This window comes from Neophocaena asiaeorientalis, unplaced genomic scaffold, assembly GCF_003031525.2.
Source record: "Neophocaena asiaeorientalis asiaeorientalis breed wild unplaced genomic scaffold, Neophocaena_asiaeorientalis_V1.1 scaffold62, whole genome shotgun sequence".
In the NCBI taxonomy this organism is placed as follows: domain Eukaryota; kingdom Metazoa; phylum Chordata; class Mammalia; order Artiodactyla; family Phocoenidae; genus Neophocaena; species Neophocaena asiaeorientalis.
In genome coordinates, this window is record NW_020175191.1 from 5,877,335 (window position 1) to 5,899,121 (window position 21,787).

General features: G+C 37.0%; 1 protein-coding gene across 3 annotated transcripts in view; it reads right to left on the reverse strand.

Annotated features, from left to right (window-relative positions):
* GDAP2 (ganglioside induced differentiation associated protein 2) overlaps window positions 1–21,787 on the reverse strand; it is a 69,125-nt gene that overhangs the window by 42,722 nt on the left and 4,616 nt on the right. For all 3 annotated transcript variants that reach the window (XM_024764901.1, XM_024764904.1, XM_024764902.1), the window contains exons 2-3: window positions 18,056–18,298; window positions 16,977–17,116 (exon numbers count right to left, since the gene is read on the reverse strand). In XM_024764901.1, coding sequence (XP_024620669.1) covers window positions 16,977–17,116; window positions 18,056–18,231 — 316 coding nt within the window. In that variant the 5' untranslated portion in view covers window positions 18,232–18,298. The remainder of the gene's footprint in view (window positions 1–16,976; window positions 17,117–18,055; window positions 18,299–21,787) is intronic.

The following is a 21,787-nucleotide window of genomic DNA, read 5'->3' on the forward strand; positions in this document are numbered from 1 at the left end:
TAAATTACTTAAATCACTTAAATTTCAATAAAAAAAACATCAGAAATAAAGATGAGATCATAAAGTTTCCAGAAAAGAAACCAGTAACATATGAAGAATCAGGAATAATAATATGAGATTTTTCAAGAGCAATAATGAAAATAGAAAACAATGGAGCAATGCCTTCAAAAATCTGGAAAATAATTTCTAACGTAGAATTTTATTTCCACCCAAACTATAATTTAGGACTATAAATTGTTGCTAAAACCATTATGTGAATGTACAATGAGGGACTAGATACTCATAGAGCCTAAACACCATCTTATTGATTACCTTTCAGCCACAAAGGATAAAATATAACTGTACAAATGGAAGGATCAAACTGTCATCACTCTAATCTGGAGAGCCTCTTAATAATGGTCCACTAACAGGTCAATCAGATTTCATGTATCTTCTAATATGAGACAATATTAAGTACACAATACAACATCACCTATGAAATATTTTAGCCAAACTTGATTCCATTAGATATAACTTCCAGTTTAGAGGAAATACAAGGGATAAAGCAATAAACTAAATGGTACCTCAGGTGAATCAGATATATCCAGAAGGTGGGATATCTTGAAAAATATCTTGGCCTAATTCACTCAAACAAGTCATATTTCCCTCAAATCTTCTTTTCTCTATGCTAATCCTAGCTCTTTAAACTATTCCTTCAAATAATATGGTTTCCACAATGTCTACTATGCTAATCATTTTCTTTTAGGTATATCCCAGTCTATCACTCTTAAAAAGTAATAACAAAAATAAGATGAAAACTATGCAGCATGGGGTCCTAACAGGACAGAATAAATAACAGCCTCTCTTGACTTTGATGCTATACTTTTCTCCTCAGCTTTACTGAGGCATAATTGACATATAACATTGTGTAATTATTGTGGTAACCACTTCACAATATATACATATATCAAATGACCATGTTTAAGGTGTACAACATGGTCATTTGATATATGTATGTATTGTGAAATGATTACCACAATAAGGTCAGTTAACGCATCTATCACCTCAAATAACTACTTTTCTTTACAGAGAGAACACTTCAGATCTACTCTCTTAACAACCTTCAAGTATGTAATAGTGTTATTAATTATAATCACCAAGCTGTACAACTTTAGTATTTATATTATAGCCTGAAGTTTGTTCTTTTGACCAACATCTCATTTCCCCCACCCCTGTCAACCACAATTCTATTCTCTGTTTCTATGACTTCAGCTTTTTTCAGATTCCATATATAAATGAGATCATTCAATATGCCTTTGACTTTATTTCACTTGGCATAACACCATCAAAGTCATGCATATTGTTGCAAATGGCAGGATTTCCTTTTTTATGGCTGAAAAATATTCCACTGTGTATACTATATATTATATAATATGTACACAGACACAGTTTATACATACACACACCACCACCACTACATTTTCTTTATTCACTCATCCATCAATGGACACTTAGGTTGTTTCCATGTCTTGGCTATCATAAATAATGCTGCAATGAACATTGGGGTGCAGATACCTCTTTGAGATAATGATTTCATTTTCTCTGGATTTACACCTAGAAGTGGAATTTCTGGACAATACAGTAATTCCATTTAAATTCTTTTGAGGAACCTCCATACTGTTTTCCATAACAGCTATCCCAATTCACATACTTACCATGAGTGCACAACAGTTCCCTTTTCTCCACATCCTTAACAGCATGTTATCTCATTTTTAAAATAACAGCCATTCTAACAGGTGTGTGGTGATACTTCACTGTGGTTTTTTTTTTTTTTTTTTGTGGTACGTGGGCCTCTCACTGTTGTGGCCTCTCCCGTTGCAGAGCACAGGCTCCGGACGTGCAGGCTCAGCAGCCATGGCTCATGGGCCCAGCCGCTCTGCGGCATGTGGGATCTTCCTGGACTGGGGCACGAACCTGTGTCCCCTGCATCAGCAGGCGGACTCTCAACCACTGTGCTGCCGGGGAAGCCCTTCACTGTGGTTTTTATTGAGCACCTTTGTATGCACCTATTGGCCATCTGTGTCTTATTTGGGAAAATGTCTCTTCTTGTGCTGTACAGAAGCTTTTTAGTTTGATGTAGTCCCATTTGTTACTGTTCTGATTATTATAGCCTTGTAGTATAGTTGGAAATCAGGAAGTGTGTTGCTTCTGGCTTTGCTCCTCTTTCTCAAGATTGTTTTGCCTATTTGGGGTCTTCTGTAGTCCCATACCAATTTTAGGATTCTTTTATCTATTTCTGTGAAAAATACCATTGGAGTTTTGATAGGGATTGCACTGAATCTATAGATGGTTTTGAGTAGTACAGATATTTTAACAATATTAATTCTTTCAATCAATGAACACAGGCTATCTTTCCATTTATGTCTTATGTCTTCTTCAATTTCTTTCATCAATGTTTTATAGTTCTCAGTGTACCGATCTCTTACCTATTCACTAAATTTATCAGTAAGAATTTTATTCTTTTTGATGCTACTGTAAAATGGGATTGTTTTCAGAATTTCATTTTCAGGTGGTTCATTGTTACTGTATAGAAATGCAACTGATTTTTGCATGTTGATTTTGTATCCTGCAACTTTACTGGATTTACTAGTTCTAACAGTTTTTTTTTTTTTTGCAGTACGCGGGCCTCTCACTGCTGTGGCCTCTCCCATTGTGGAGCACAGGCTCTGGATGCACAGGCTCAGCGGCCATGGCTCACGGGCCTAGCCACTCCGCGGTATGTGGGATCCTCCTGGACCGGGGCATGAACCCATGTCCCCTGCATCGGCAGGCGGACTCTCAACCACTGCGCCACCAGGGAAGCCCCTTCTAACAGTTTTTTGGTGGAGTCTTTACAATTTTCTCTAAATAAGATCATGTTACCTTCAAAAGGTAATAATTTTACTTCTTTTCTGATTTGGATGCCTTTTGTTTCATTTTCTTGCCTAATTGCTCTGGATATGTTGAAGTATGTTCCCTCTACATTGAACATGTTTAGAATTTTTATCAAGAAAAATGTGATGAATTTTGTCAAACGTTTTTTCTTCATCTATTGAGAGGATTATATAATTTTCACTCTTCATTCCATTAATGTGGTGTATCACATTTATTGATTTGTGTATGTTGAACCATCCTTTCACCCCAAGGATAAATCCCACTTGATCACAGTGTGTGATTCTTTTAAAGTGCTGCTGTATTGTTTGCTACTATTTTGTTGAGAATTTTTGCATTTATATTCATCAGAGATATAGGCCTGTAGTTTTCTTTTCTTGCAGTGTCCATTTTTCTCTTAGACAGGCGGACTCTCAACCACTGCGCCACCAGGGAAGCCCCTTCTAACAGTTTTTTGGTGGAGTCTTTACAATTTTCTCTAAATAAGATCATGTTACCTTCAAACAGTAATAATTTTATTTCTTTTCTGATTTGGACGCCTTTTGTTTCATTTTCTTGCCTAATTGCTCTGGATATGTTGAAGTATGTTCCCTCTACATTGAACATGTTTAGAATTTTTATCAAGAAAAATGTGATGAATTTTGTCAAATGTTTTTTCTTCATCTATTGAGAGGATTATATAATTTTCACTCTTCATTCCATTAATGTGGTGTATCACATTTATTGATTTGTGTATGTTGAACCATCCTTTCACCCCAAGGATAAATCCCACTTGATCACAGTGTGTGATTCTTTTAAAGTGCTGCTGTATTGTTTGCTACTATTTTGTTGAGAATTTTTGCATTTATATTCATCAGAGATATAGGCCTGTAGTTTTCTTTTCTTGCAGTGTCCATTTTTCTCTTAGAATTAGAAAAACTTTATTATGCAATCATACATCAATTTTTTTGTATTTAATGAACCAATAAAAATCCTCTGTAAAATTATAACTACTAATGATTCCTTTAATAGGAACGTTATTTTAGAATTTTTATTTTTTTAATATCTTTATTGGAGTATAGTTGCTTTACAATGTTGTGTTAGTTTCTGTTGCACAACAAAGTGAATCAGCTATAAGTATACATATATCCCCATATCCCCTCCCTCCTCAGCCTCCCTCCCACCCTCCCTATCCCACTCCTCTAGGTCGTCACAAAGCATCGAACTGATCTCCCTGTGCTATGCAGCTGCTTCCCAACAGCCATCCATTTTACATTTGGTAGTGTATATATGTCAATGCAACTCTCTCACTTCATCCCAGTTTCCCTTCCCCGCCGTGTCCTCAAGCCCATTCTCTACGTCTGGCCCTTTATTCCTGTCCTGCCACTAGGTTCATCAGTACCGTTTTTTAGATTCCATATATGTGTGTTAGCATACACCATTTGTTTATCTTTTTCTGAGTTACTTCACTCTGTATGACAGACTCTAGGTCCATCCACCTCACTACAAATAATTCAATTCATTCCTTTTTACGGCTGAGTAATATTCCATTGTATACATGTGACACATCTTCTTTATCCATTCATCTGTCGATGGACACAAAGGTTGCTTCAATATCCTAGCTATTGTAAACAGAGCTGCAGTGAACATTGGGATACATGTCTCTTTTTGAATTATGGTTTTCTCAGGGTATATGCCCAGTAGTGGGATTGCTGGGTCATATGGTAGTACTTATTTTAGTTTTTTAAGGAAAACTATACTCCATACTGTTCTCCATAGTGGCTGTATCAATTTACATTCCCGTCAACAGTGCAAGAGGGTTTCCTTTCTCCATACCTTCTCCAGCATTTATTGTTTGTAGATTTTTTGATGATGGCCATTGTGACGGGTGTGAGGTGATACCTCATTGTGGTTTTGATTTGCATTTCTCTAATGATTAGTGATGCTGAGCATCTTTTCATGTGTTTGTTGGTAATCTGTATGTCTTCTTTGGAGAAATGTCCATTTAGGTCTTCTGCCCATTTTTGGACTGGGTTGTTTGTTTTTTTGATATTGAGCTGCATGAGCCGCTTCTATATTTTGGAGATTAACCTTTTGTCAGTTGATTCGTTTGCAAATATTTTCTTCCATTCTGAGACCTGTCTTTTTGTCTTGTTTATGGTTTCCTTTGCTGTGCTAAAGCTTTTAAGTTTCCTTAGGTCCCATTTATTTATTTTATTTCCATTACTCTGGGGGAGGTCAAAAAAAACCCTTGCTGTGATTTATATCAAAGGGTGTTGTGCCTATGTTTTCCTCTAAGAGTTTTACAGTGCCTGGCCTTACACTTAGGTCTTCAATCCACTTTGAGTTTATTTTTGTGTATGGTGTTAGAAATGTTCTAATTTCATTCTTTTACGTGTAGCTGTCCAGTTTTCTCAGCTCTACTTATTGAAGACACTGTCTTTTCTCCATTGTATATTCTTGCCTCCTTTGTCAACGATAAGGTGGCCAGATGTGCGTGGGTTTCTCTTTGGGCTTTCCACCCTGTTCCATTGATCTATATTTCTGTTTTTGTACCAGTACCCTACTGTCTTGATTAGAGTACCTTTGTAGTATAGTCTGAAAACGGAGCCTGATTCCTCCAGCTCCATTTTTCTTCCTCAAGATTGCTTTGCCTATTCGGGGTCTTTCGTGTTTCTATACAAATTGTAAAACTTTTTGTTCTACTTCTGTGAAAAATGCCATTGGTAATTTTATAGGGATTGCATTGAATCTGTAGGTTGCTTTGGGTAGTATAGTCATTTCCACAATGTTGATTCTTCCAGTCCAAGAACATGGTATACCTTTCCACCTGTTTGTATTGTCTTTGATTTCTTTCATCAGTGTCTTATAGTTTTCTGCATACACATCTTCTGCCTCCTTAGGTAGGTTTATTCCTAGGTATTTTATTCTTTTTGCTGCAATAGTAAATGGGAGTGTTTCTTTGATTTCTCTTTCTGATTTTTTTGTTGTTAGTGTATAGGAATGCAAGAGATTTCTTTTTTTTTATGTGGAGAAAGAATGTTTTTTTACAATTTTTTGACAGTTTAAGGCCCCTCTTTAATTACATCTCTGTTCTTTTCATTTCACCAGATAAAAGAATTTTTCAACCCCTCTCAGTAATAACCCAATGTTCAAGAAACATAAATACTAGGAAATTATTCCACATTTGCTCATTAATTCATGTATTTTTTCATTCAACTAATGCAGCAAGAGTCTAGTGTGTGCAAATATCATGGGAACAACTTACTTGTCCTCTACTCACCATTCTGTAACGATTTCTTTTTTTTTGTGGAGAAAGAATGTTTTTTTACAATTTTTTGACAGTTTAAGGCCCCTCTTTAATTACATCTCTGTTCTTTTCATTTCACCAGATAAAAGAATTTTTCAACCCCTCTCAGTAATAACCCAATGTTCAAGAAACATAAATACTAGGAAATTATTCCACATTTGCTCATTAATTCATGTATGTTTTCATTCAACTAATGCAGCAAGAGTCTAGTGTGTGCAAATATCATGGGAACAACTTACTTGTCCTCTACTCACCATTCTGTATCGTAGACCCCAATTTTCCTACTTTGTATTCAGTTAAATGGCAAACAGCCGACTGCCATCCTTAGGATAATAACCATATTGCTTTACACCATTAATATATTGTCTTCCTCCTTCTCATCTCTAATATCATGAACCTCAGTCTCTATAGTCTTCGGAATGCAAGAGATTTCTGTGCATTAATTTTGTATCCTGCTACTTTACCAAATTCATTGATTAGCTCTAGTAGTTACCTGGTAGCATCTTTAGGATTTTCTATGTATAGTATCATGTCAGCTGGAAACAGTGACAGTTTTACTTCTTCTTTTCCAATTTGTATTCCTTTTATTTCTTTTTCTTCTCTGATTGCTCTAAAACTTCCAAAACTATGTTGAATAATAGCGGTGAGAGTGGGCAACCTTGTCTTGTTCCTGATCTAGAGGAAATGCTTTAAGTTTTTCACCATTGAGAATGATGTTGGCTGTGGGTTTGTCATATATGGCCTTTATTATGTTGAGGTAGGTTCCCTCTATGCCTACTTTCTGGAGAGTTTTATCATAAATGGGTGTTGAATTTTGTCAAAAGCTTTCTCTGCATCTAATGAGAGTATCCTATGGTTTTTATCCTTCAGTTTGTTAATATAGTGTATCACATTGATTGATCCGCATATACTGAAGAATCCTTCCATTCATGGGATAAACCCCACTTGATCATGGTGTATGATCCTTTAATGCGCTGCGGGATTCTGTTTGCTATTATTTTGTTGAAGATTTTTGCATCTATGTTCATGAATGATATTGGCCTGTAGTTTTTTTTGTGACATCTTTGTCTGGTTTTGGTATCAGGGTGATGGTAGCCTCATAGAATGAGTTTGGGAGTGTTCCTCCCCCTGTTATATTTTGGAAGAGTTTGAGAAGGACAGATGTTAGCTCTCCTCAAAATGTTTGATAGAATTCACCTGTGAAACCATCTGGTCCTGGGCTTTTGTTTATTGGAAGATTTTTAATCACAGTTTCAATTTTAGTGCTTGTAATTGGTCTGTTCATGGCTTCTATTTCTTCCTGGATCAGTCTTGGAAGGTTATACTTTTCTAAGAATTTGTCCATTTCCTCCAGGTTGCCCATTTTATTGGCATATAGTTGATTGTAGTAGTCTCTCATGATCCTTTGTATTTCTGCAGTGTCACTATTACTTCTCCTTTTTCATTTCTAATTCTGTTGATTTGAGTCTTCTCCCTTTTTTCTCCTGATGAGTCTGGCTAATGGTTTATCAATTTTGTTTACCTTCTCAGAGAACCAGCTTTTAGTTTCATTGATCTTTGCTACTGTTTCCTTCATTTCTTTTTCATTTATTTCTGATCTGATCTGTATGATTTCTCTCCTTCTGCTAAATTTGGGGTTTTTTTGTTCTTCTTTCTCTAACTGCTTTAGGTTAAGTTATTTGAGATTTTTCTTGTTTTTTGAGGTAGGATTGTATTGCTGTAAACTTCCCTCTTAGAACTGCTTTTGCTGCATCCCATAGGTTTTGAGTCGTCATGTTTTCATTGTCATTTGTTTCTAGGTATTTTTTAATTTCCTCTTTGACTTCTTCAGTGATCTCTTGGTTGTCTAGTAGCTTATTGTCTAGCCTCCATGTGTATTTTTTACAGTTTTTTTTCCTGTAATTGATACCTAGTCTCACAGCATTGTGGTTGGAAAAGATGCTTGATATTTCAATATTCTTAAATTTACCAAGGCTTGATTTGTGACCAAAGATGTGATCTATCCTGGAGAATGTTCTGTGTCTACTTGAGAAGAAAGCATATTATATTGGTTTTGGATGCAATGTCCTATAAATATCAAATTAAGTCCATCTGGTCTAATGTGTCATTTAGAGTTTGCATTTCCTTATTTATTTTCTGTTTGGATGATGAGTCCATGGGTGTAAGTGGGGTGTTAAAGTCACCTACTATTATTGTGTTACTGTTGATTTCCCCTTTTATGGCTGTTAGCATTTGCCTTATGGATTGAGGTGCTCCCATGCTGGGTGCATAGATATTTACAATTGTTATATCTTCTTGGATTGATCCCTTGATCATTGTCCTTCCTGGTCTCTTGTAGTAGTCTTTAGTTTAAAGTCTATTTTTTCTAATATGAGTATTATTATTCCAGCTCTCTTTTGACTTCCATTTGCACGGAATATCTTTTTCCATAACTTCAATTTCAGTCTTTATGTGTCCCTAGGTGTGAAGTGGGTCTCTTGTAGACAGCATATATATGGATCTTGTTTTTGTATCCATTCAGCCAGTCTGTGTCTTTTGTTTGGGGCATTTAATCCATTTACACTTAAGGTAATTATCGATATGTATGTTCCTATTTCCATTTTCTTAATTGTTTTGGGTTTGTTTGTGTTAAGACTTTTCCTTCTCTTGTATTTCCTGCCTAGAGAAGTTCCTTTAGCATTTATTGTAAAGCTGGTTTGGTGATGCTGAATTCTTTTAACCTTTCCTTGTCTGTAAGTTTTAACTTATCTGTTCAATCTGAATGAGATCCTTGCTGGGTAATCTTGGTTGTAGGTTTTCCCCTTTCATTACTATAAATATATCTTGCCACTCCCTTCTGGCCTGTAGAGTTTCTGCTGAAAGATCAGCTGTTAACCTTAAGGGGATTCCCGTGTATGTTATTTGCTGCTTTTCCCTTGATGCTTTTAATATTTTTTCTTTGGGTTTACTCTTTGTTAGTTTGATTAATATGTGTCTTGACATGTTTCTCCTTGGGTTTATCCTGTATGGGACTCTCTGTGCTTCCTGGACTTGACTGACTACTTCTTTTCCTATGTTGGGGAAGTTTGCAACTCTAATCTCTTCAAATATTTTCTCAGACTCTTTATTTTTTTCTTTTTCTACTGGGACACCTATAATTCGAATGTTGGCGTGCTTAATGTTGTCCCAGATGTCTCTGAGACTGTCCTCCATTTTCATTCTTTTTTCTTAATCTGCTCTGCGGCAGTTATCTCCACCATTCTATCTTCCAGCTCACTTATCTGTTCTTCTGCCTCATTTATTTTGCTATTGATTCCTTCTAGAGTATTTTTAATTTCAGTTATTGTGTTGTTCATTACTGTTTGTTTGCTCTTTAGTTCTCTTAGGTCCTTGTTAAACGTTTCTTGTATTTTCTCTATTCTATTTTCTAGATTGTGGATCATCTTTACTATCATTACTCTGAATTCTTTTTCAGGTAGTTTGCCTATTTCCTCTTTATTTATTTGGTCTTGTGGGCTTTTACCTTACTTCTTTACCTGTAAGATATTTCTCTGTGTTCTCATTTTACCTAATTTACAGTGTTTGAGGTCTCCTTTCCCTAGGCTGCAGGATCATAGTTCCTCTTGCTTCTGTTCTCTACCCCCAGTGGTTAAGGTTGGTCCAGTGTCTTGCGTAGGCTTCCTGATAGGAGGGACTGATGCCTGCGCTCTGGTGGGTGGAGCTGAGTCTTTTTTCCACTGATGAGCAAGGCCAGGTCAGGTGGTGTGTTTTGGGGTGTCTGTGAGCTTAGTAAGAGTTTAGGTAGTCTGTGTGCTGATGGGTGGGTTTGTGTTCCTGTCTTGTTTGTTGTTTGCTGGGAGCAGCTGGGAGCTGCTGGCAGTTGGGTGGAGATGGGTCTTGGATTCAGATGGAGGCTTCTGTGACATCTCTCAGTGATTAATCTTCCTTGGAGCCGGCAATTCTGTAGTGTTCCAGAACCCTGGACTCAGTGCTCCCACTCCAGAGCCTCTGGCCCAACTTCTGGTTGTGGGACCAAGACCCCACAAGTCACTCATCCCAGCAATAAAGGGGATAAAAAAAAAAAAACTAACAAAACCCCAGGCAAATGCTATAAATTAAAATCAATCAGAAACAGAAACAAGGAAGCACACACACACACAAAAGAAAGAAAAATAGAGCCAAATAAATCAAATAGCAAGAGAACAACCAGACAAACAAAAGAACCCAAGAATGAAATCAAACAATTAAGAAGAAAGGTGACAAAAACCAAGAAACAAAACCAAAGCAGAGTGCCAACTGAAGAATGAAGCAAAGAAACAGAACTGACAAAAATGATATAAAAAAAGAAAAAGAGAAAGGGGAAAGATGACAGAACAACAGAAAAACAATGTAGAAACAAATATAAAAAAATAGAAAGTATATTTTAGAAAAAAAAAGACAAACAAAACCCTGGAGAAATGGTAAAAACAAAATCAAACAAAAAGAGAAACAAGGAACACAAACACACATAAAAGAAACAAAAACAGAACAACCAGACAAACAGAAGAACTCAAAAATGAAATCAAACAATTAGGATTAAAACTAACAAAAACACATAACCTAAAAACAAAACCAAAGCAGTGTGACCACTAAAGAATAAAGCAAGGAAACAGAACTTATAAAAATGATTAAAAAAAAACAATAAAATAAAAAGGGAAAAAACACAGACAACAGAAAAGCAAAGTAGAAACAGAAATATATACATTAAAAAAAGGAAAATTTATTAAAGAAAAAGAAAAAGGAAAAATATTAGGGAAAAGAACACAGAAAAGTAAAAACAGAAATGTATAAAAAAAATAGAAAGTAAAAATATGTTATAAAACATGGAGATCCCAAAAGAGTAAAAAACAAAAAAACCCAAAAAAACCCTAAAACCAAAAAAAACCAAAAAAAAAAGCTAGAACCAAGAACAGAATGAATCAAAACATAATGAAATTAATAGCAATAATTATGTGTCCCTGGCATCTCTGCTGTAAGTGTCCTGCATATGCCGTGAGCTAGAGCCCACCTCCGCCTCCCCAAGAGGCTCTCCTTTGCCTCTGGGCTGGTCTCTAGACCTTCTGTGGGCCCTGTGGGCACCACTCAGACTCTGATCTGGCCCAATTCCTGCATGTGCTGCCCCCAACGTCCACAACTGCCAGAGCTAGACCATTTTCATTTGTGGGAACACTCATTGTCTACTCAGATATTCCTTAGATGCAGAATCTACCTAGCTGATTGCAGGGATTTAGTCTGCAGCTTGTACAGCTGATGGAAAGATTTTTGATCTTCCTTAGTCACCCCGTCCCGGGGGTTCAGCTCTGGTTTCATTCCCACCTCTGTGCGTGGTCCACCCACAGGAGTCTGGTCCTGAGGCTGCCTTGGAGCTCTAGGGTCTGCCCCCGTGAGGACCAGGTGCAGAGGTGGTATGACTGCTTGGATCACGGGAGCCCTTACAGCCCCAAATGCACAGGGAAGCTGCCAGCCACAGGCACAAGAGATATGGTCGTAGTGAGGGCCTTTTCTGGCGCCCGGCATAAGGCACATGAGGGCGAGCCCTGGCCAGGGTTTTTCTGGCACCCGGCAGCAGGTGTGCAAGGGCCAGCCCTGAGAGGGTTTTTTTGCCCTGCAGCCAGCACGTGAGGGTCAGCTCTCATGGGGCTTTGTTTATTGCTTGGCAGCCAGCGCACAGAGCCAGCCTTGAGTGGGCTTCTTTTATTGTCATCAGCAGGCACTGGCATGTAGGGAGAGAGAGGTTACAATGGTGGCTCCTCCCCGCTCTTGTGACTCAGCAATAGCGCCCTGCTTCCATGGCAGTCCAGTCTTCCTCCACAGGCATTCCCTGCTGCAGATTTCCTCCCTCTTGTCCCCTCAGTCCGTCTCCCCACAGCCCACAGCAGTTCTCACTCTGGGCCTGTTCTCCAATCCCCATGCACCAGCTCCCAGCCCCCTTGCACACCTGTGAATACACGTCCCAGTCCGGGGCACATAGGGCTGAGGTATGGACCATCTGTGTACTTCTCACTCTGTCCCGTCTGCCACAGATTGGCCGCTTCACCTTCTTCTGACAGCCTCAAATGCTGCCCTTCTGTCCCAATCGATTTCCCCGTCAGAGAGGGGGTTTCCCCGAATTCGGACATCTCTCCTCTGCTTCAGCTCCCCCGACCCAGAGTGCAAGTCCTGTCCTACTTCCTCTCCTTCTCCCTTCTTTTTTCCATCCTACACAGTTATGCAGGGATCTTTATAGTCCTTTCCAGTGTCCAAGGTCTTCTGCTAATTTTCAGCCAGTGTTCTGTGAGAACTGTTGCATCTACAGATGTATTCCTGATGCATCCGTAGAGAGAAATGAACTCCATGTCCACTTATTCCTCTGCCATCTTGAATCTCTCTTCTTGTAGCATCCTTATCTGGCTTTGGTATCGGGGTAGTGCTGTCCCTGTAAAATTAATTTGGCAGCGTTCACTCCTCTTCAACTTTTTCACAGAAGAAATTGAGAAGAATTGGTATTAATTCTTCTCTATATGTATATGTATGGTAGAATTCACCGGGGAAGCCATCAGGTTGTGGGCTTATTTTTGTTGGAAAGTTTTTGATTGTTGATTCAAGTCTCCTTACTCCTTTCGTCTGTTCAGATTTTCTGTTCCATCATGGTTCAGTCTTGTTAGGTTGCATGTTTGCTAGGAAGTTATCTGTTTCTTCTAGGTTATCCAATATGTTGGCAAATAATTGTTCATAGTAGTCTCTTATAATCTTTTGTCTTTCTATGGTGTTAGCTGTAATATCTCCACTTTCATTTAGAATTTTGAGTCCTTTATTTCCCCATGGTTAGTCTAGCTAAACATTTGTCTCTCTTCTTTAAAAGCCAACTCTTTTTGTTGCTTTTTTCCTATTGTCTTTCTAGTTTCTATTTCTTTTATTTCTGCTCTAATATTTACTATTTCCTTCCCTCTGCTAACTATAGGCTTAGATTGACCTTTTTTTCTAACTCCTTGAGGTTTAAAATTAGGTTGTTTGAGCTGTTCTTTTCTTCTAATGTAGGCATTTAGTGATATAAATTTCTCTTAGAACTGGTTTAAAACTTTTTTTTTTTACATCCCATAAGTTTCGCATGTTGTATTTCCCTTTTCATTGTCTCAAGATAATTTCTGATTTCCCTTCTGATTTCTTCTTTGATCCAGTAGTTTTTCAGGAGCATACTGTTAAATTTCCACATATTTGTGATTTTTTTCATCTTCTTTTTGTTACTGATTTCTAGTTTCACACAACTGTGGTTAGAAAAGATTCCTGACATGACCTCAGTCTTCTTAAATTTGATAAGATTTGCTTTCTGGCCCAATATGATTTATCATGGAGAATGTCCCATGTATGCTTGAGAAGAATGTATATTCTGGTGCTGTTGGATGGAATATTCTGTATATGTCTTAGGTTCATTTGGACCATAGTGTTATTCAGGCCTTCTGTTTCCTTACTAATTTTCTGTCTGGATGATCTATCCAATATTTATAGTGGGGTATTGAGGTCCCTAATTATTACTGTATTTCCATCTATTTCTCCATTCAGTTCTATTAATATTTGCCTTAAGTACTTAGGTGCTTCAATGTTGGGTGCACATATATTTACAATTGTTATAATCTCTTGATGAATTGACCCCTGGACCATATAGTGATCTCTGTCTCTTGTGACCAATTCTGACTGAAAGTCTATTTTATCTGATGTAAGTATAGCCACTCTTACTCTCTTTTGGTTTCCATTTGCATGGAATATCTTTTTTTATCCATTCACTTCCAGCCTGTATATGTCATTAAAGCTAAAGTGAGTCTCTTATAGGCAGCATATTGGTGGATTCCTTTTCTGTTTTAATCCTTCATCCCCTCTGTGTCTTTTGGTTGGAGAATTTAGTCCTTTAGCATTTAAAATAATTATTAATAGGTAATTACTGTCATTTTGTTAATTGTTTTCTGAGTATTTTTTTAAGTCTCCTATCCTTTGTTCCTCTCTTGCTGTCTTACTTTAATTTTTTTTTTAAACTGGTATGCTTTAACTCCTTTCTCTTTATCTTTTTTGTATCTATCATAGGTTTTATTCTTTGTGGTTACCATGAGGTTTACATTAAACATCTGATAAATATAACAGTTTATTTTAAGCTGATTACAAACCTTCACTTGTGATGTTGTGCAATGAAGCATCTGATACTGTTAGTGTTTTCAGTAGAAATGATGCATTATCATCTCGGAGTCTAGTCAGTTAAAATCCCAGGGAACTTCTATTCATTCATTTATCAGCTACTGAAAGGATGCCTTTACTATACTTGGTACTGGGAACATGGAGGCCAATAAGACATATGGTTCCTGACCTCAAGGAGTTCAAAGTTTAATGGGGACATAATAATTATATAAACAATTTACAAAATTACAATTGTGCTAAGAGCACCAAAGAGAAGTACCACAGGTTGGGAGCATATACCATGAGCGATTCTGAAGTAAAAGGAAGTAGCGCTTTGAGGAAGAGATATAAGCAAAGACTTAAGATTAAGAGTTAAGAATTGAGAGAAAAAACAACAGCACATGCAAAATTGAAAAGGAGCTGGATGACAAGGCAATGAGAGATCAGTCTGGTTCAAGTACATTGAGGAAGGTAAAAGGGGACCTGGAAGTAAGTGAGTGAGATCTTGCAAGAACTTGGAGAACAGTTTAAGGAGTTAGGACTTAAAGTGTAATGAGAGGCCACTAAATGGTTTGAAGCAGGGGAGTAATGAGAAGGGATTTACAGTTTAAAAAGCAAATACTTACTACATGTGGAAAACAGATTCAAGTAAAGAATGGTTGTAGGAGACCAACTGGGAGGGAGGCAATGGCTGTAGTCCAGGCAGGGGATGACGCAGCACAGGCTAGGCTGGAGGTGGTGGTAATACAGAAAGATTCAAGATCTATTTAGGGCTTGATGACTGACTTTATGTGGGGAATAAGGAAGAGGAACGTGTTAATGCTAACGTTTTTTTGCATGAAAAATGGAGGAGATGATAATGCCATTTTACTAAGAAAGCAAATTCTTATATAAAAAGTGTTGTCAGACTGGGCTTCCCCATCCTGAACTTGGGTAATTAATGTTTTCAACTTACTGCAAGACCTTTATACTCATCCCTGTTGATTTTTTCATTTCTTTGGCTCATACTTCCAGTCGGTTCGGATATTTCAAAATCTTTAGTCTATCATCCAATATCTCCTATAAATCCTCCCAACTTTTTATCATCTACAAATTTGGTAAGCCATACTTTGTAATCATTTACTAAGTTGTTGTTAAGCATGTAAAAAGAGGACAGAATTAAGTACTCAGCCCTTCAGTGCACCCTTAATAATCTCTCTTCAGGGTGGCACTGGTTCATTAAGCAATACAACTGAGGAGTGTAACCAGCACCAGCAATAACACTGAACACTGAGGATGTGCCTAGCACTTAATGTCCATAATTTAATTTATTCTTCATGAAATTAATTTTTTCCATCCTCAAATACTCATTGAGCTCTTGTTATGTGTCAGGAACTAAGATAGGGACTATTATCATCCCCATTTTAGAGATAAGGAAACTCAGGCTCAGAGGTGAAGTAACTGGTCCTAAGTAACACAGTTAGTAAAGGACAGAGTTATAATATGAACCCCAGCTTGGAGACCCTCCAAACATATGCTGCTAAAAATTGAGTTTTTATTTTGTATACTTAAATTTTATATTTTTTTAATTCATAAGTCCAGCTCTAAGGTGTAAGTGAGTGTGTGCGCTCATTAGGAATTTTTCCAGACCAGTTTCTCTGTTACTTATATCAAAGAACTTCTCAGTATTATCTCTAATACATATTATAATTTCTACATATTCTTCATGGCATCATGTTTCTAGTTAAACTGAGGGCTTTTTCCCACATCTACCCTCACAAAGTTCAGTTTCTTGATCAGATAAACAATTCTTCTCTCTTCATCTCTTCTTTCATAGTCAGCCTTATAAATGATCCTGTTCAAATTCTAATATCTTTATTAGGTTAAAAACCAATTGTTTGTAGAAGTCTAAGAAACGAAGATTTTTTTATATAGGTGGGATTTGCTGTTTACATTTTAAGAAAAATTGCTGTATTTCAAAAATACTTTTTATGAAATGGGATAATTGAATTTCACAATATTCCCTTTACACACAAATAATAATAACAAAAAGTTGTGAGGTTGGTAAGTTAAGAAAATAAATGCAAATAAGGTAAACAAGATTCTGAACAAACAGGACTCCTCCTGTCTCCAATTCCGAAGAAATATTCCCAGAAGAAGAATGTATTGGTTTAAAAAAAAAAAGAAAGTACAGAATTAACCCAGAACACACTTGGTTTTTACCAGTAAGTCAATTTCATTTCAGAAGTGTGACACTCTATGTCCAGGAGGTATATAAAAAAATTCTGTCAATATCATAACTCAATAAAAAATTTTCAGTTTAGATAAAGAATAGTTGTTTTATAAGGCTTATTGGTGCAAGACATTATACAGCCAAGAAAATGTTACCAGAAATCTAACTGGCTATGATGACTGTCATTTTAAAATTCAGGAACACGACAGAGGGGTTTTACCAAGTAAAGTCTCAGTACTCAGCTTCTAACACATTATAGGTTTTTCAAAGGCTGTATTTATTTAGTTTTAACAACAACAGAAGAGCTACATCTACTTAGTTTCTCACTTACACGCAAAACATACTTCTTCAAACATCAAAATAAATGTTTCCTAAGCACTAACATACCTAAGAAAATTCACTCACCTCTAAGTTTCTGGAGGTCCTCCTTCAAATCAGGCCCTGCGAGCATGAAGATACTTTCTGACACAGGATTCTTATCAGTAAGACTTTCATTGCTGGTATTCACAATAGCTGTACAGTTCAGTAATGCCACATCTCCTTTCCTGATGAAAATAAATAAATAAGAGCAAGTGTGGGGAAGAGGAGGCATATAAGAAAGCTAGTTTCTAATTGTTTCAAAACATTCTATCTTCACTCCCTCCACAATATTGGTTTTACCAGTTCACAAGCTTAAGCAATAGTAAAAAGTTGTTCCTGATTCAGAAAGGCTAATATGGCATCGCAGATACATCTTGAACGCAATTGCTGTAACCCTGAAACCCACAAAACCATCATGTCATTCCTTTGCTTCTTACATAAGAGATGTGTGTGAGATGGGGAGTGACAGTTAATGGGAACAGGACTTTGGGGTGATGAAAATGTTCTAAAATTGACTCTGGTGACGGCTGCACAATTTTGTGAATATACTAAAAGCCACTGACTTGTACAATGTAAACTAGTGCATTTGTATGGTATATGAATTACATCTCTAAAGCTTTTTTTAAAAACAGAAATGTACTACTACTACTACATGCAACAACATAGATGAACTTTCAAATAATTGTGTTGAATGAAAGAGGCCAGACTAAAAAAAGAGTACACTATTCCATTTATATAAAGCTCTAGAAAATGCATACTAATCTATAGTGACAGAAAGATGGATGACTGCTTGGGGATGTTGAGGCAGGGAGGGGCAGGAGAGAGGGATTACCAAGGGACACAAAAAAACTTCCGGGGTGATAAATATATTCACTATCTTGATTCTGGTGATGGGTTCATGGGTGTATACATGTCAAAATTTACCAAACTGTACACTTTAAATATATGCAGTTTACTGTAAGTTAATTAAGTCTCAATAAAGCTGTAAATGTGTATGCAAAGTAATATTTCAATAATGCAAGGGTTCACAAAAAAGAGTTTAGAAAAAAATATGAAAAAAAGAAATTAGAAGAAATTATGAGAAAGTATTATTATATCATGATATGATTTAACCAAGGAATTACCAGAGAACCACTTTTCCATTGATATCCTTATTGTAAAGAAAAGGTGATCTAATAGTCTCTTCCTGATAGGTTTCAGCTGCAGTATCAGAAGTAGTTAATTGTTCTTCACAAGAATTGCCCCAGCTTGGTAGTGTATCCACATCCACAAACTGGGAAGGTGCACCCAAGGGATCCATGGAATGGGAACTTCAGCTTGTCTTTTCCCAAATTCCTCAGCAATTCAATATTCACTGTAGACTTCAGCTTAAGAGAAAAGAAAGAATCATTTTAATAGAGAAGCACAGGTATTACTTTACTTCTACTAGAGTAAAAAACAAAACTCTGCTGTGAAATGCTCCAATAGTACATTGTGTGATTATAGTCACTTAAACAGTCCATTAAAAAATCAAATGTACAATGAATTACTACGGCTTTTTTAAACAGGAAGAAAGAGGGATTATTTAAACACAAATTATTTTCAAAGAATTACAGTCATTTAAATAATCACACGGCCCATCAATTCTACCTTCCAGAAACACAGGACCATTCATTCAACATTCATTGAGTGTCTGCTATTGGCGGGGTAGGGGGAGTGTCAGGTGCTGCAAGAGATACAGAGATAATATGAACAACTTAAAAAGTTCAGTCTAATACGGAAGATGAGAAGCAGGGAGGTTACTGCAATCAGGTAGTAAGAGATAAAGGTCTGAACTATGTAGAGAAACAGATGGAGAGGAAGGCATAGATTTGTGAGGCAACATACAAAGGAAAAATTAACAGGATTTGAAAATTTATAGAATATAGTATATGAGACACCAATGTGGTATAAGGTTGGTTGTACAGAAATGTAGAAATTAGAAGAGAAGGGTTGATAGGAAGACACGTAGTGTCAAGTCACAGAAACTCATGGGAAATTTAACATGATACTTTATTTGGCAATAAGTCAGATAGCTATTTCAGTAAAATGGTAGATTCGTTCATTCAATAAATCTTTATAAGCAGCTATTATGTGTCAGGTATTGTTCTAGTTACTGGGGACACACAGTGAATAAGCAGAGCAAGTCCCTACCCTTAGAGAGCTGATGCTTCCTTGAAAGCAGATGAAAAACGATAAACAAACAAGCAAGCAGGTATCTAACAGAACGACTGGAGGCAGTGAGTATTATAAGAAAAAGGTTCTATCTGAGCAGAGAGCTAAATAAAGTGAGAGAGAGCAAGCCATGTGAAGCTCTGGAGGGTGCATCAGGCAGAGGGAATGGCAAGTACAAAGGCCAAAAGGGCAGGGAGGAGCTTGGTCTATTCCAGAAGAGCGTAGAGGCTGGTTTGGCTACAGTACAGTGAGCTAGGTAATGAGTAGCAGGTGATGAGGTTGGTGAGCCAAGGAAAGGCCAGATGATCTAGTTTGTAAGCCATGATAAGAAGTTTAGATCTCAATGTAAATGAGGGTAAGCTATTAGGGGGTCCCTATAAGGATAATGACTTAATATAAATATTTGAAAAGATTACTCCAGCTACAGTGAAACTGAGTGGGGGCAAGAGTAAACGCAGAGACCAGTAGAAAACGATTGGAGTAATCTAGGTGATGGTGATGAAGGTGGTGAGGAATGCTTAGAATTGGAATAAATTTTGAAGGTAGGGTCAACAAGACTTTCTAAATGCACCTGAGGGGGTGAGGGAAAAGAACAGAATCAAAGGTTACTCCTAGATTTCCTGCTTGAGCAATTAAATAGATGGTAATGCTACTTATAGAGAAGGAAAAGACTGGAGTAGGTTGCAGGTGGAGTAATTATCAAGGTATTTTTTTCCTTATGTTTTCCTTTTGTTAGTTTGAGATGCCCATTATATGCCCAAGTATGTATATCAAACATACAATTGGCTGGCTACATGAGGCTAGAGCCCAGAGGAGAGGTCAGGCTAAAGATATAAATTTGGAAGTCTCAGCATATGGATGGTATTTTAGACCACCAAGAGAGAAAATGCAAATGGAGAATAGATCCAAGGACTCAGTCCTAAGGCCAAATTTAGAGGCTGGAAAGAGGAAAAGTTTAAGAAAGAGATAGAAAAGCATTGATAGGAATGGAAGATCTGGAAAGTGTGGTACCCTAAAAGCCAAGTGAAGAAAGTAACTTTAGACAGAATGCTCAAGAGGGATCATCTAGGGTTAAATACTACTGAAAGGTTGAGTAAGGACTAAGAACTAATTAGTCGGTTTGGTAAATTGGAGATAGCTGGTAACACTGAACATACATGAGAGCAAAGAGATGATTAAGGAATGACAGCTGATATGTGAACTTCCTGAGAAGCTTTTCTGTATGATCCTCATGTTTGTTAAGAGTCAAGGAGAAAAAGCATGCCCTTCTATATCTAATATCTTGCTGTTTCTTGCTGAGAGACATGGGATACTAATTGGAATGAACGATGGATTTGACACAATATTCTAATTCCTGCACCAACACTGTGTGGTAGGAAATGTGCTCATTTATATAACAATTTCAGAAAGGCCTTGTAGATCATACCAGGATAAAATTGTATCGGAGGATTATTCTTATTTGTTACTAAGTACTCCTTTGATATTATTTTGAAATAAATAAACTAATTTTATCTAGAAGTTGGTGTTTAGTCCATCCAATTGGCCTTTGAAACTAGAGGCAACCACAAGTCCTGTTGATCAGTTCACAAGTATTCAGCCTGGAACTGGACAAGCTGAACAGAGTACAAGTGAAGGCTACATTCACTGTCTATGGTTGAACTGCCTTGAGCTCAACGGAATGACACCCTGCAGAAATTCATAATTTCAAAAAATTATCCACAGGTTTTTGGTGACAACTCATGCTGAAATTTCTTAACCATGATACTAAAAAGTCCATTAAAAACAAACTTAGTTTTCATTTTGCAAACTTGAATGTCAAATTACAGGGCTAAATCACTTCTTTAAAATAACTTTTCCTTCCAATTCTTAGTAATACTCACTTACAGAACATTTGAAAGATACCAAAAAGTAGTTCCTACCTTTTTCTGTGATAGGTAAAATGATAAGGCACGTACAATTTTGAATCCGGTTTCTTTAGTATTTTAAGGTAAATATTTCCATATGCAATTACACTTTGAGGCAGAAGCAGAATGGTAAAAGCTTGGGCTCCGTTATCAGAAGGCCTGAGTTTGGGTTGAGGACCTACCACCTAACATATTATCCTTGACTCTAAACCAGAGTTTTCTTATTTCTAAAATAGGAGTAATGTACGACTATGGTTATTGTGAGAATTAAATGATATAATCTGTATTAAAATTGCACAACAGGGACTTCCCTGGTGATCCAGTGGTTAAGACTCTGCCTTCCAATGCAGGGGGTGCAGGTTTGATCCCTGGTTGGGGAGTTAAGATCCCACATGCCTCTCGGCCAAAAAACCAAAAAAAACCCCATAAAACAGAAGGAATATTGTAACAAATTCAATAAAGACTTAAAAAAATGGTCCATATCAAAAGAATCTTTAAAAAAAAAACTGCATAGCAGAGCACCTGGCATCAAGCAAGGCACAATAAAAGTTATAACTTTCTCAGAGCCAATGTGAAAGTCACCTGCACCACTGTTGAGATAAAGAGATGTTTTCATGTGTGGCAAAGACCAAGACACTCACTGTCAAAGACTCTCTAACGAGCATCAGATAAACAAATTGGTGAATTAAGATACACTTACTTATCTCAATGTCTGCCCTTGTAATGACTTGTTAATCCCTAACACCTAGGTCAAGCCCA